The 16,631-nt window shown below is 33.6% G+C and overlaps 1 protein-coding gene across 2 annotated transcripts in view; it reads right to left on the minus strand.

Moving 5' to 3' along the window:
* The window catches only part of LOC131935669 (uncharacterized), a 31,452-nt gene extending 14,834 nt beyond the window's left edge, over positions 1-16,618 (minus strand). For both annotated transcript variants that reach the window (XM_059292188.1, XM_059292187.1), the window contains exons 1-19: positions 16,499-16,618; positions 15,794-15,955; positions 15,403-15,564; positions 14,778-14,964; positions 14,384-14,479; positions 13,413-13,558; positions 12,830-13,055; positions 10,046-10,167; positions 8,596-8,719; positions 8,250-8,378; positions 6,820-7,014; positions 6,273-6,524; positions 4,792-4,999; positions 4,419-4,585; positions 1,520-1,690; positions 1,211-1,330; positions 755-889; positions 498-614; positions 190-309 (exon numbers count right to left, since the gene is read on the minus strand). In XM_059292188.1, the coding sequence (XP_059148171.1) occupies positions 190-309; positions 498-614; positions 755-889; positions 1,211-1,330; positions 1,520-1,690; positions 4,419-4,585; positions 4,792-4,999; positions 6,273-6,524; positions 6,820-7,014; positions 8,250-8,378; positions 8,596-8,719; positions 10,046-10,167; positions 12,830-13,055; positions 13,413-13,558; positions 14,384-14,479; positions 14,778-14,964; positions 15,403-15,564; positions 15,794-15,955; positions 16,499-16,588 (2,929 nt within the window). In that variant the 5' untranslated portion in view covers positions 16,589-16,618. The remainder of the gene's footprint in view (positions 1-189; positions 310-497; positions 615-754; positions 890-1,210; positions 1,331-1,519; positions 1,691-4,418; positions 4,586-4,791; positions 5,000-6,272; positions 6,525-6,819; positions 7,015-8,249; positions 8,379-8,595; positions 8,720-10,045; positions 10,168-12,829; positions 13,056-13,412; positions 13,559-14,383; positions 14,480-14,777; positions 14,965-15,402; positions 15,565-15,793; positions 15,956-16,498) is intronic.
* Between the last annotated feature and the right edge of the window lie 13 nt (positions 16,619-16,631).

Here is a 16,631-nt window from a genome sequence, read left to right on the forward strand (position 1 = left end):
TTAAGCAATTCATCTTCCTTACTCCTTTCCTGAATGTAGCTTATCATGACAAAAGACAAATCCCATTTAATTTTTTGCATATTGTTAGGCTTTGATTTGAAAAATTGTACTGCTAAAATAGCCAGAACCTATACATATTAAACTGAGATTGGATAATACAATGAGTACCAAAATATATTCTCCACTTACCTTCACAAGATCTCTCATCATTTTTGCTCATCTTGTAGCCAACAAAACAAGAACACTTGTAGCCACCAATAGTGTTTAAACAGTTTTGAGGGCAAAGTCTGCTTTTACACTCATCAATATCTGAAATATAAAAATATTTTAGCTATAGTCTGCATTACTGAATTTAAACAGAATCAATAATTACTATTCCTTTTTATTGTATTTTTATTAAAATAATTGCTTTTGATTCCCTAAAATAGTTATTACATATTAATAAATTAGTATGTAAGTGTAATACATGAGTGCATAGTATAATGACAAAGCATCACCTTCACAAGAATAGCCATTTTCATTCAACTGAAAACCATTTTTGCAAAAACATTCTGATCCATTACTTCCACTGCGACAGCTGTATTCACATTTATTACTTTTTATTTCACAGGGATCTGCGTATTAGAAAGTATAAGCTAAATATATCTTAACTTTATATAAATATATAGGAATGTATTATTAACAAATGCAGACTTAAACAATCCAGCAATGTCAGTTTGATAATAATTTGAAAAAGAAATAGGAAATCACTTACCGGTTTCCACTTTTTCACACAAATTATTATTAGCCTTAAAAATGAAGCCAGGAAAGCATGAACAAGTGTAGTTTCCATTAGTGTTTATGCAAAGTTGATCACAGTTATTTAATTTTTCTGTGCATTCATTTATATCTTTAAAAGAAGTTTTAAAAATACTTCATTTACATATTGTTAAAGTTATTTAATATATCTATATTTTTAAAATTATTCAATATAAAATGATATTATTTTCTTTTCCCATTTACGCCCAAGACAAATCAGGTAGATAAAGTAGAGTTTATCTATTTCACTGACTTTGCCATACAAGGGGATAATATGGTCAGCCACCCTATTTTCCTTAATGTGAGTCAGGTACCCGCTGGAGCTATGTATACCAACTGATTACATTTAAAAGAAAAAGATGCATTTCTGATAGGTTCATTTAAAAAGATTGTAATTAAATGTTGTATTTACCTATACAAATGGTTTTATTAAATAACCTGAAACCTCTATTGCAGTTGCAGAAAAAGCTTCCATAGGTATTTACACATTGTCCATTATCACCACATTTATTTGCCTTGCATTCATCAATATCTTAAAGTAAATCAAAATTTAGAGTAATAAGGATATGTGAGTTTATTTCTTACAGTTATCATAACAAAATAATAATGATTGCTATAACATTTCAAGTTAGTCTTTTGAAGTAAAAAATAATACAACTTTTATGTATGTTAATATCAATTCATTTTATGTCTTTTACTATATAACACATTGTTTGAATACCTTTACATGACAATGTTGTGTTAGATTCAAACAGCTCAAACCCATCAGGACAAGTTTTACATGTATATTGTTTGCCTGTAATTTGTTCCACAGATGCCAGTATGTCAATACAATTACCAGGATAGCAAGGATTTCCAGTACATCCATCTTTGTCAGTTTCACAGTTTTCACCTTGTTTTAAATTAAAATAATACTATAATTATATAAAGACTTATTGGGAGGGAAGTTCATGGCTGCTAACCAATAGTCCCAAGTTTGAACCACTGAGCCGATGAGGCTCAATAATTGGAAACATCTCATTTGGAAGAGAAATCTCCAAAATCAAAGATGAGAGGAGCCCCATTGAAAATTGGATTACCACCTTTGGTTTCTGTTTAGCAACTTCAGCAACCAAATTTAGCACTAAATGTTTTGCTTAACATTCATTTGGAATGAACAGGTCATGGTTGAGAGATGGACCACAATTTATAGAAACCCAGTGTTACTTTATTAAATACTCTGAAATGCAACCGAATTCTTCTGTCTCTCAAAGCAAAATGAAGCCATATCTCTTAGCTTTACAGACCTAACCAACTCAAGCTATGATCTTATGTGAGGCAGAATATAACATAAGGTAGACCATTTTCTGATTGAATGTTGCCAACATCTAGACCAGTGGGTTTCTGCCAGGTGTTTACTTTTTCCCAGGTGTATCCCCACACCTGGTTTGGAAATGGGAGATGAAGTTTAGGTCAGATGGGATGGTGTGGTCAGGTGGGATGGTGTGGTCAGGTGGGATGGTGTGGTCAGGTGGGATGGTGTGGTCAGGTGGGATGGTGTGGTCAGGTGGGATGGTGTGGTCAGGTGGGATGGTGTGGTCAGGTGGGATGGTGTGGTCAGGTGGGATGGTGTGGTCAGGTGGGATGGTGTGGTCAGGTGGGATGGTGTGGTCAGGTGGGATGGTGAGGTCAGGTGGGATGGTGTGGTCAGGTGGGATGGTGAGGTCAGGTGGGATGGTGTGGTCAGGTGGGATGGTGTGGTCAGGTGGGATGGTGAGGTCAGGTGGGATGGTGTGGTCAGGTGGGATGGTGTGGTCAGGCGGGATGGTGTGGTCAGGTGGGATGGTGTGGTCAGGTGGGATGGTGTGGTCAGGTGGGATGGTGTGGTCAGGTGGGATGGTGGGATGGTGTGGTCAGGTGGGATGGTGTGGTCAGGTGGGATGGTGTGGTCAGGTGGGATGGTGGGATAGTGTGGTCAGGTGGGATGGTGTGGTCAGGTTGGATGGTGGGATGGTGTGGTCAGGTGGGATGGTATGGTCAGGTGGGATGGTGTGGTCAGGTGGGATGGTGAGGTCAGGTGGGATGGTGGGATGGAGTGGTCAGGTGGTCAGGTGGGATGGTGTGGTCAGGTGGGATGGTGGGATGGTGTGGTCAGGTGGGATGGTGTGGTCAGGTGGGATGGTGTGGTCAGGTGGGATGGTGTGGTCAGGTGGGATGGTGTGGTCAGGTGGGATGGTGTGGTCAGGTGGGATGGTGTGGTCAGGCGGGATGGTGTGGTCAGGTGGGATGGTGTGGTCAGGTGGGATGGTGTGGTCAGGTGGGATGGTGTGGTCAGGTGGGATGGTGTGGTCAGGTGGGATGGTGTGGTCAGGTGGGATGGTGAGGTCAGGTGGGATGGTGTGGTCAGGTGGGATGGTGAGGTCAGGTGGGATGGTGTGGTCAGGTGGGATGGTGTGGTCAGGTGGGATGGTGAGGTCAGGTGGGATGGTGTGGTCAGGTGGGATGGTGTGGTCAGGCGGGATGGTGTGGTCAGGTGGGATGGTGTGGTCAGGTGGGATGGTGTGGTCAGGTGGGATGGTGTGGTCAGGTGGGATGGTGGGATGGTGTGGTCAGGTGGGATGGTGTGGTCAGGTGGGATGGTGTGGTCAGGTGGGATGGTGTGGTCAGGTGGGATGGTGTGGTCAGGTGGGATGGTGAGGTCAGGTGGGATGGTGTGGTCAGGTGGGATGGTGAGGTCAGGTGGGATGGTGTGGTCAGGTGGGATGGTGTGGTCAGGTGGGATGGTGTGGTCAGGTGGGATGGTGAGGTCAGGTGGGATGGTGTGGTCAGGTGGGATGGTGTGGTCAGGTGGGATGGTGTGGTCAGGTGGGATGGTGAGGTCAGGTGGGATGGTGAGGTCAGGTGGGATGGTGTGGTCAGGTGGGATGGTGTGGTCAGGTGGGATGGTGTGGTCAGGTGGGATGGTGTGGTCAGGTGGGATGGTGAGGTCAGGTGGGATGGTGTGGTATGGTGGGATGGTAAGGTCAGGTGGGATGGTGGGATGGTGAGGTCAGGTGGGATGGTGTGGTCAGGTGGGATGGTGTGGTCAGGTGGGATGGTGTGGTCAGATATGATGGTGTGGTCAGGTGGTGGACTGCACAACTGCTGATCCCAAAAGTCTGAAGTTCAGTCACAGTTGACCCTGAGACTATCCAACTTCAGTGGGTAACAATCAATTGCTAAATTCACAGGGCTGATCATTTTAATAGTACTATTTTCAATTTTTAAAACCTAAGCTCATTATAAACGTTTAAATTATTTCTTTAAAAATTTCCAAAATATCTTCCAGACAGGGTGGGTAATAAGGAAGATAAAGTAGAGTTCTCTCTTCCAGTAATCGCCACACAAAAAGGGATTGCATGGTTGATTTTGTTTCCAGTAGACTTTTTTTCCCTCTCATTAGTCAGGTACCAATCAAAAGTGGATGAACTCAAGGACATTCTTTCATTCATAAGAGGTAATATTTTACTAAAAGTTTAGTAGAGTTTTAGGGAAGCTTATAGATTTATCAGATTATTTTAAAAGAAATATATAGATTGATAAAAAACAGTAGAATTTATGCTGATATTAGAATGTACTAGAATCATAAACATTACGTATACCTGTATATCCAATGTCACAGTCACAAGTTGAATAATAATAGTATGGATTGGAAGTATTTCTTGTTATTTCATAATTACATACTCCATGCTCACTACAACCTAAGCAGACAGTAGTAGTAATTGAAGCTGGTTCTGAATGTAGGCCTCTATTATCAATAGTAGATACTCTGTTCTTACCAAAATACATAAAAGTCTTATTATAAAAATGTTACAAGTAATTTTATTTTGTAAATGATATATGATAGAGAATATTTGAAAATAGGACTTAGTGGTTAAGATTGTGTACACAAGTCTGTTTTATCTTATAATTGAAACCAAGTTTATAATGCAATAATTCAAATATTTTTAAACAAAATTTGTTAGAAATACTCACGCTATATTTATGGGTTCGTTATTGGAAACAGCAATCGAAACACTGTAGCCATTTTGAATATTTTGAAGGAGAAATTTATTATTAGATAATACTTCACAGCCATTAATTACTCCATCTGGGTCAACACCTGTCACATTGAAACTGATGGTCTCATTTATTTTTGTATTTATTTTTGAGTTAGAAAGGTATGTACTAGGTGCTATATTAGCTGGGGAGCCAAATAAAGGTAAAGAATTAGAAAAAAATGTAACAATCTATACAAACTATCAAGCTTTTAAAAAAATATGTAGGCCTATGTCACAGAAACTAATTTATGCTTTTAAAAAGTACATGCATGCTATTAATATTATAACATTTATATTTTGAATAATTTTACAAGTTTTAGCCTTAGAAATATTTATTCCTTAAAATTTATAAAGCAGTAAGAGGCAAATATTAATGGCACTTTTTTTTTCATTTTTTGGGTGTCTATTCAACAAATTAAAAAATTTCTCAAATAGTCAATTATTAGCTATTTTATCAACAAAACCATTTTAAAAAAAAATTGAGTGAAGCTATTATTAAAATAAACAAGGTAATCAAAAAGTCTAGTGACAATTTTAGCGCAATTTCCTTATTTTATCTAAAAATAGCTCTGTCGTAGCGTAAATCAATAGCAGGGTTAGTAAAACCATTGGTTAAAATACATGTTTTATTTACAATAGAGTTACATGTCTAAAAACCATTGCGCGCCTAGCTACCGAACGTGATGTCGCAGCCATTGAACGTGATGGCGCAGCTATTGAACGTGATGACGCGTGTGGTGTGGTTGGATAAAAATGCCTACTAATTCGGTCCAAATTTTAATTAATTCAAACAATTTTTTGTGACCAAACGAAAGGATATTTTTGAAAACTTTCTTCGGCAATATTGTTCTAAATTATGGCAGGAATCAATTGGTACATGTTTCAAGTCGTTAAGTGGTCTGGTTGCCGAGATATGGGCCAAAAACTGAATTTTTTTGAGGTTTTTTGGCTTTTCCGGGAAATACATGAAAGAAACCCGGAATTTTTATGGCCTATGCTCATTCTCGTAACTTGCTTAACATAATTGCTTTTGGAACTAGTCATCGATATTGCTTCGTTGAGGAGGAGATACGACTTAAAGCCCAAACACACATTCATCCATACATTCATTCATTCATTCATCCATCCATTCCCAGAAATGACGAGTTAATAAACGCAATTCTCCAGAATGGAAATTGCGCTAAAAAATTAAAAACAATAGCATGTGTTAATATTTGTTATGAGTCAATTTGTTGACTAACTCAGAAAAATTGTTTAAAAATCAGGTATAATATGGAATAATATAATTATATATATATATATATATATATATATATATATATATATATATATATATATATATATATATATATATATATATATTTATATATATATATATATATATATAAATAAAACGGTCAAAAAGACTATATTTACCTGTACTCTTTGATTCTGATTTGAATTTAGCATCAGAATTTAATGTACCAGAAGCTATGTTTTTATTTCTTGTAATAATGAAGTCATAAATACATGGTATATTTTTGATGTCCTTGCAAACTTGCAAAGCCTGTGACTTTGTGTCATTACTTTGTTCATCCATCATTAATGGATCAAAGCTGTTATTTGAAAAAGTACTTGTATTTTGTCCCAAAATATACTGAAACAGACTTTCCTCCTGTGTTATAGACCCTGCATTGATTTTAAATAAAAAAACTGAATAATTGTGAAATTTGTGAAAGTGTCAAAAATATATTAATGTGATACATTTGCAACTGTCTTTGGCAGACTAGGCTATATAATATTTCATTTATATTATAAATCTGGAACTAAAAATATCATGTTAATAACTGTTGCCATCAAATTTGAATCTTTGACAGATTTCACGTTACTACATGTAAATTATTTAAAAAGTAAAAACTATAACGTTAATAGCTACTACGATATAATTCAAGTGAATAAATTTAGAATATCCATAATGACTCACAAGTTTCAACATAGCTGTATATTTCCCTTTCTTTTGAAGAATCTGGAAAACTTGTTCCATTTGGAAAAATGAAATCATCAGTGGATATATTGTTAAAATTGCCTAAAAGACCACTCGTCTTGTTCTGATACTTCTTATCCAATGTTACAGAAAATTCAAGCAGTTCATAAGTTAAACTTACTGTGATTCCAATGCCTAGAGAAAATACATATAACAGTCTTGCTCTAGAAAAGTGTACATTTTATTATATATATATATATATATATATATATATATATATATATATATATATATATATATATATATATATATATATATATATATATATATATATATATATATATATATATATATATATATATATATATATATATAATCTATAGAGATGAAATTGACTCTGTGTCTCTGCATGCATGTTTGTGGAAGACATACACATAGAAAAAACTCAAAACTCACTTCAAATCAGAAGAAACAAAACTTATGAAGTCAAAAAAAGGATACACAAAAAAATGACGTCATTGATAATGGATGATATGGACACTAACATTGCCGCTGAACTTATTATTGTAATATTAAAATTGTATAAGAACCTAATGGCTAATAAGAATAACATAATAATGCAGATGCTGGATATATAAGTTTTTAAGTTATGAAAATAAGTAGGTATAAACAAGACAATTGTTATAAAATAAATCCAAATATCAAAACATTAAACGCTTATTATTTATTGTTTGGGTTTGGGTTTAGGTTTGCATTTGTGCTTGCGTTTGCATTTCTGTTTGTGTTTGGGTTGGGTTCTATTTAGCTGTGGTAAGGGTTAAATTTAGAGTTACATAATTTTAAACGTCCATATTTGCATATAGATTTTTAATTGGAAAACTTGTATATTTCCTAAACCCGAGTAATGCCAGGTATATGCTGCTCAAACATGGTCAATGTCCTTTACAGAGGCCAGTGCATAGCCTGGCCCAGATGGCTTGCCTAATATATGAAGCTCTTTGCCTCTGTATGTATATTTGTGGAAAACAAGCATATAGTAAAAAACTCGACTTAATCACCATTGTGTAATATTTTTAAAGTGTTCATTTTTGTACTACAATTTAAATTGATGTTAAATTACACAAAAAAAACATTACATCAGGGGGGGGGGGGGGATCTATCATGTGAGCTATATAGTGCATAGTTTTAAAGAGTGTGATAAGCTGTAGATAAAAAGGGTTACTATAGTCATTCACTAAACTGAATCCAGGGCATAGACTTATCCATAGACTAATATTGTATATATATATAATATATAATAATAAATGAAAATATGTATACACATGCCCACAATTATTCTAAAACATAACCAGTCATCCTCATTTAGTCATTCATATACTCTACTGATAATAAATGTTATTATTGAAATGAGTAATAAAAATATTCCTTACTATTTGGAAAACTAATTTCCAAAGAATCATTTACTCTTCTTAATAAAGTTTGTTTTTCAAATGCAGTGAAATTAGGAGCATCTTGAAACTTGTTTGTATAATCTTGATTGTTTGCGTAAATGATCATGACTGACAATAAAAAGTAAAAAAAAACCTGGTTATTTTACTCGCTAAAATGTATGCACCATCTCTTATATTAAAAGTGTAATTAGCAATAATAAATATTAGACAAAATGACACAAGTTGATAACAAAAAAAAACATTATACTTACTAAAAATCAAAAACTATTTCAATATTATACTAATTATATAAGTAATGTGTTAGCTCTATTCAAATCAACATTACCTTTTTTAGATGGACTGATTTCAATCCTTACAGTAGTATTATCCTGTACATAAATAGCAAAAGCACACCATACAGTGGCTTTAGTATCTGTTCCGTTGGCATTTCTGGCAATGCAGGTGCGACCCTAAGATATAAATCTAGCCAATATATAAATTATATAATATATATATATATATATATAATATTCCGTAATAATAATATATAAAAAAGCCTCTAAATTAGGCTTAAAATCACTAGAAGTAAAACAGAGGTAATCAGATTAAATGACAACCAGGACCTGGCTATACAGCTAAATGGAGAAGACAATAAATATGATAAACATATTCATATAACTGGCTGGCTTGATCAACAAAGAAAGTAAGCAGACAATGACATAAAAAGCTATATATATTAGGCTTATGTGCCTTTAACTATTTATTTTTTATATGGAATGCCAAAGCCTTGTCCATCCGAAGCTAGATAAGAATCTACAATTTAAAGGCTATGGCAGTGTTTCTATATGGCCCAGATAGAAAGAGACAGGGTTCTTTCAGATTTAGTTTCAGTGGGAGCAGTTGGAACTTTAGTGAGACACTTAAAATTTCTGGGCATGGAAAGTGGACAATGGTATATATCTTCTATATAAATTATGTATTTGTCTATATTTCAACCACGTGTGTGGTAGATATACTAGGACTGTGAAATGAGCTGATGGGATGGTGCGGCCTAGTGGTAGAGCATTAGACTGCTAACCCAAAATTCTCAAGTTCAAATCCAGTTTCGCTTCAGAACGTGCCTGATGGGTACCTGATTCACATTTAAGAAAGTAAAGGTGACTGGGCATAGGGCTGACCATGCAAAAGCAGGTAAACTCTACCTCACCTACCATTTGGACCATCAGGTTTGAAAAGGGGAATTGAGAGAGCTTCCCTAAACAGAGTCTACTAATGAGATGTACCAGCAACTGTTAGCAACTGTTTCATTGCATAAAGTAAAGTAAGTAATCAATTTAAACATAGCCCAAAACATAAATGTTTAAAAAGTCTTAACCAAATGTATATTGCATACATTTCCTCTAATAATCTAATATTTTAATAAATTGAAATGTTATAGAAAAATAAACCTTATTTCAGTAATCTGTTAAAAATAATAATTAAACAGAAACAATGAATATACATGACTCCAATTTTTGAACAGAATCAGAATGTTTAGTTTTAAAGTAATAGTTAAGTAATACTAAGGATATAGTATGCATATATGAAAAGTAAAATTTCTCTCTGTGTACAGCCTTGTAAATAAAAGATTAAATGTTGTATATTCTCATTGATTCTTGAAAATATTTAGTCTAAATATTGTTCACTCAACAGTTGCACCAATAGATTTTATTAATAGAAAAAAAAATCTAAAATAATACTATACGTTTAATTATTCTTTGAATAAACACATTTTTTTCATATAAGATTTTACCAACCTGCATCATGAAGAGATATTTTTCATTGTCTTTAATTTGAAGTATTTTGTATTCTCCAAGCCCATTAAATATATAAGGCCTTTGGTCCAAAGTGACAATGTGAGGGTCACCAAATAAAAATGCTGAAAAAAAATATGACCTCGGCCTAAATAGTTTAAATAACATTTTATAATTCTATAGTTAATGTTGAACTGGGGCTAACATGGGCTAACATATAGGCTCATCTGAAAACTAATAAAAATTGGATTTAAAAGTTTGTCAAAAACAGTTTATTTTATTATATTTCTTTATTCTCCCCCTTTCATGAGCTTCAACCCTCAACCTAAGATCAGCTATGTCTTTTAAGCTTATTGTACAACATAGATTAACTGGATAAATTAAATGTAACAATGTACTAGGCCATGCAGTTTATTGTATATGATAGCTTGTGTTTAATGCTATGGCATTAAAAAAATTATACTATGCTGTATTTAAAAAAATAGCACAGTCAGTAGGAAAATAAAAATATGTTTCATACACAACTCTAAATAAGTTCACTAATATTACTCCTGTCATTAAAATACAATCTAGGGCAGTTTTCATCAATAATGGATCAAAATCCACTGTTAAAATTGGTTAACCCTTTCAGGACCACAAGGATTACAGGCATAATTCCAAATATCTGTGCACACATTTAGTAGTAAAATGACACGTAGATTTCAAAAATGTTAACGGTTTTCCGCTATCTTAAATAGTTTTTGAGATACAGCATGGGACATATGTGTCCCTACGGTCCTCAAAGGAAAATTATCGAAAATAGGTTATGTTGTGAGTTATGTCAATATGTTTATCCTAAAAGTGATCTAACGTGTGTTAGTTGCTCTGGTACATTAGAAATTGAAAATATCAGTATCGAGAACACATTTATGTCCTTTCTCTTCAATGAATGGAGCTTATGGAAGCAGTTACGTGATGTTATATAAAATACACGATCATGGCAGATATAATACATAATGTCCGCTCTGTTCTCAGTCTTTTCTGTTACACATTGTGCATAACTCCTGCGTTTCTCTTCCTTTGAATTATCAACTTCTGGTGGGGTTGAAGTGAAATTCTTGCCTCTATGAACAGGTCTTGAGGTGATATCTCTTTGATGTAATCCCTAAATCTGAGCTCCCGCTATCTTTTGCCTATATTCAAGCTTGGTTTTGCATTGTAGCCAAATATAGGTATCAATGGCTTTTTTAATCCAAATCATTATCTTGAAAACAAATTATCAATGTATGAAACATGGATTTAATTGCCTAAAATCATTAGGATCTTCATTTCAATCAACATCTATTGTCAATTTCCTATAACCATAGTCAATAACTTTTATTGGAAACTGTGTTTTCAGAAGCCTATAGTTAAAAATAATATCTTGCTCCATTCTCCATTTTTAATTATCACAAAAACGTTTGGTTGTTCATGTTTTGGCAAGTCTAGTTCTATTGATGATAATGATATGTGTCAGCTTCGGGTCTAGGACATTACCACCCTGTCCAATTCCCCTCCCCCCCCCCACCGATGCTGAAGACCCCTGATCTTATCCCCAAACTCCAAGCCTATAGCTAAACCTAACAAAACCCCTAACTACAACTCTAAATCAACATTTAACTCTAAAACTAGCCCTAACCCTAACCTAACCATAGTCCTAACTTATCCATAACTGGACGAGGGGTAATTGCTCGGAGGTGGTAATATCGGGTGGGGGGTGTCGGAGAGGTAATTGTAACTATTAACGCTCCCTTTGAGGGGAAACCTCTAGTGTACATCGTATATTTTTTGTGCGCGGTGTTCTAAAAATCTCATACAAGGTAACATGTATTTTACGAAATGACAGCGCGGCATGTTCACAAATACTGCGCGGACCATGCAGATTTGAGGGAATATTAGTCACTAAAGCATGTGACATTGACGATGTATGCAATGTATGCAAAGCAGATTGACTAGAATAAGGTGTAGGCCTTATCGTAGTAGCGACAATCTGCTCTGGGACTTGAACAAGTCGTTTGATTATAGCTTCTACACTTACTCTGTCGGCATATTTTTACAGAAAATTCACATCTTTTTCATACAGAATCAAGTTGTTTTCATCGTCTTTATTGTAAATAAACAGTATTTGCACAGCATTTTGTTCAGTTATAGTAAATAAAAGCTTTGCAACTATTTGTATTCTAATGCCAAAACTCATGCTTGGCAACATTGTAAAAAAAGTTAGCTCCCTTCCGGACCGTAGGGACATATATGTCCCAAGCAAAAAAAACTACTTTTAAAAAAAAACAAGCAAAGCTATTAGGAAAAACAAATGTAAATACAATACCTAAATAGTAAACCTTTGAAAAACCGCCAGTTATTTCTTTCTGTTACAGTTAGTATTTTTTATATAAAAATGTAAACTGTAGCTTTGTGAGTGGTCTAAAAAAGCAAAGTTCCCATAATTATGACAACAAAACTATCTCATATATACTGAAAGCAACTTTATTTATATTAAGTCTATCATGTAATAAATGTTTTAAAGCAAATTCAACAACTCTATGTTATTCCAATTTCATTTAGTGATAATTTGAAAATTTGGGACACCGGTGTCCCTTGGTCCTGAAAGGGTTAAAAGTCAATAATAAAACTACTTCATATATTTTGAATGAGACCTACCTGAACAGTTTCATGATAAAAAATAAAAAGTTTTAAAATCATGAATTTAAGAAAAAATGTTAATATAAAAAATCTTTAACAAATGGACAGTAAATATATTTGTAAATTTACCTCTAACCCAGTTACTTGAAATACACGGTTTAGTTGGCCTAAGAGTGTAGTAAAGTTCACATTGATTCGAAAGGTCACAGCACCAACGTTTTGGGTCTCTATCATTCACTTCATGATCTCTGGACTTGGTTTTAATATAATAAAAAGCATTGTATCTCTGAAGGCTTCCTGACAATGGTTTTCTGCTTTCAAAGCTGGAGCTGCCATCAGATCTATAACAACATCTCTGCAAATTGAAAATAATTTTTTTAAAAGTTGTAGGCAGATCTGAGGAACTGGGTTGATTTTAATTTTAATTTAAGGATAATTTCTTCCTAAGGTTTTATATATAAATAGAATTTAAAAAGAAACTTCATAATACTTATTAAACTTATTTAAATGAATTACACTTTAATAAACCAAACTGATTAAACTACTAAGTTAGGGCTGCTCAACAACACACTGTTTTCAGTTTTTAAAAGCTTTATATTAATAAGTTTTTTAGTCATAATTTACAAGAAATTCTTTGATACTGAAGCTACTAGTAAAGTTGATTTGAATATAAAATAAGGGATTCATAAAATAAAAATGCAACTGTTATTACCCTCCCAAATTCACCATAATTAGGTAACAAATCATAACAGTTGCCCTCAGTCTGTGAAAGGCTGTTTGAGATCCATGTTGGACTATTTTTTGCTGCAAGCTCATTACAGGGACAAGCTGGTAGATCATTATTTTGTGCTGTAATTTCTGAAGACAAATTAAAATTAAAAAAAAAAACAACAAATTTTAATGCTGGTACAATGGAATAACGAGTTAAAATCCGGGTTCAAGTCAGTAGACCGTCCCAGAGTCCACCTAACTCTGATGGGTACCTAATTCACATTAGGGCAAGTAAAGGCAGCTGGGCATATTGCTGACCACACTATCTCTTCATGTGACGAGGTCACAGAAACAAAAGAACTCTACTTCACTAGCCCTATAGACCATCAGGTTTGAAAGGGAACTTTACTACTTACTTACTTACAATGGAATAAAGAAAAAAAATGTATTTTAATTGAAACGTTATTGACTTAACTTTTACCCTAACAGGCTTAAGGGGTCATCCATAGATTATGTCAAGCTTATTTTGACAACTTTTATCCCCCCTACCTCCCTTCCATCACACATCGTCATAAAAAGCCAGAACTCCCCCCTAAAATAACATCACACCTCAGCCTAAACCCCCCCCCCCCCCCCCCCACACACACACACAAAATTGCAGTAGAATTTTTAGATATTATTCCAAAATCTTGACTGAACTCTGTCAACATAAGTATTTTAATCAATTTCTAAAACATTTAATTAAAACAGTTATCTAAAAAAAATGGCTAAAATTTGTTTTCTAACATTGCTTTTTTATAATGCAAAAGTGTGACATCACACCATCTGAACCCTTCCTCCCTCCCCCTCAACACACACCTCACAAAATGACAGAACCCCCTCCCCCGCCATGAGTATGACATCACTTATGGATGCCGATTAATAATGTATCAATTATTAGGCCTACATCATAAAAAATTTTAAAATATTTACCTATGATTTCTTTAGATGCTGATTGAAACCAAGACAAACATTTTGCATTGTAATTAGTTGTCTCTCCAAGCTTAAAAAACCAAATTCCAGGTTTTCCTGTACAGTGAATACACATTATTTAAACAATTTGTACTTTAATAAACAAAAATAGCCCGACCATTTACAATACAGATATAGCAAACATTGTGAAGTTAATTGTTTTTGTTTTCTTAATTTGAGACTAGGGTTGTTTTAAAGAAAACATTAGAGCCTTTCCCAGCTCCAATAGAGTAAAATAGTCATTAGACAGTTTCAAATAGCCAATACATAAACTGTGAGAATGTGAGCTATATCATATCTAGTTGTTTAACATTGTTCTATTTTCATAATTCCCATGATCAGAACTGCAATCTACCTGTGTTGCCCAAAATGCGGTCAAAGGTGTAATAGGAATATCTTGTGGTGTCAAAGTTAACATTTCCCCATCCAACTTCAACACTCCTGGCATAGGTTGGGTTAAGATTCATTGCTCCTTGCACATACAAATAAATAACATAGCTTGTCTGGCCATCTGATATTATAACACACTGGAATGAAACTCGCTGCAAAAATACAAAATGGAAAATTACAAATAAATTGTAAATTATCGCCCCTGACTGGTAACCCATGGTATGTGCTTATATATATATATATATATATATATATATATATATATATATATATATATATATATATATATATATATATATATATATATATATATATATATATATATATATATATATATATATATATATATATATATATATAGTTATAGACATTTTTAATGCTTTTAAATAATTAGATTTACATATTGTTTTGGTTTGTGTCTACACATTTATGTTAATATGGAAATCATGTGTACATATTACAAGAAGGGATATTTCAAACAAATTCCACAGTTTTAATGTAACAATTGTTTGCCTTTATACGTATAGACACATTTTAAAAGTTTGGATAGTAAAACTTATAATTCAAAATAATTATGGTTATAAGATTACCTCATTGTCAGATGTTTTATTTTTTGCAGGGACTTTAATCCATGTTACAACTAAAACTGATGTAGCGGTGTAAGAATCTGGGTTGTTTTTTGAATTTTTAACTACTTCGCTATTGGCCTTACGGCAAACATCAGATGGTTGATCAGGACTGCATTGATACAACTGAAATTTGAAAATTTCGAAGTTAATTTCTAACAAGATATAAAACATATTTGACTATAATTTACCATAAATATAAAAAAGGATTCTAATTATAGTATAAATTAAAATTGCAGTCTGGCTTGTATGATCTCAAAAAGAGACAGAGCATTCCAAAACAAACTCCAGTGGAGTGGTGTGGCTGTAGCCCTTTGCCCCTCTTGATAAACTCAAAATTGAATGAGTGCTTTACCTGATAGGAGATTTCATTATCATCATTTGTCTTAAAATCAAGGTCTGTCCAGTAAGGGGCAAGCACTTGCAAAGAAACATTTTGTGAATTTTTTGCAGGCAGGCGTTGAGGACTGAAGCTTGCAAACTCTACTCCAAAACTAATAAGACCATTTACTGAAAGCTGAAAGTAATATACACACATAAAAAAAGGTATGTGTAGATATATGTGAATATATGAGTGTACTAATACATATTCAAATATGCATACGTTTCATATACAAATGTTGAAGTTTGTGACCTTCTTTAAACAGCCTGAACTAATCTAATATAGAATCTTTCCGAGAATGACTAAGAGAATGAGTAATTAACTTGCAGATTGCCTCTTTTACCTTAAGTGGGACTTGGAGATAACATTTTCATATGATGAAAATTACACAATTAACACAATAATATGTTTTTTTCCTGCTATTACTTTTTTGGATGAAAATTATATTAATACAATACTGATTTATGTGAGCGCAGCTTTATAGATATGAGACATAAAATTTTATATTGACTTTATTTTGACTTATATATTGACTTTGAATTGAATATAACATTAATAGTATGATATCTTTTTCGACATTTTTCTTCTAGCTTCATCTTTATTTGCTTCCAAAGTCATTTCAAATTTTGCAAAGTTCTTAAACATCATTGTGTAACTTGCTACTTACTAAATACCTACCCATAAACTATCATGTAGTGTTGTCTGAAAAGGAATAAAATCTTTGATTACAATCTTTACAGTGGCTAATTCATTGTCTCTTGGCAACATTTTATCTCCAACCAAGACTCCAAAAGGGAAAGCCTCTGAAAAA

The sequence above is a fragment of the Physella acuta genome, unplaced genomic scaffold, assembly GCF_028476545.2.
Source record: "Physella acuta isolate Inbredline_101_S28 unplaced genomic scaffold, ASM2847654v3 ptg000151l, whole genome shotgun sequence".
NCBI classification, from domain to species: domain Eukaryota; kingdom Metazoa; phylum Mollusca; class Gastropoda; family Physidae; genus Physella; species Physella acuta.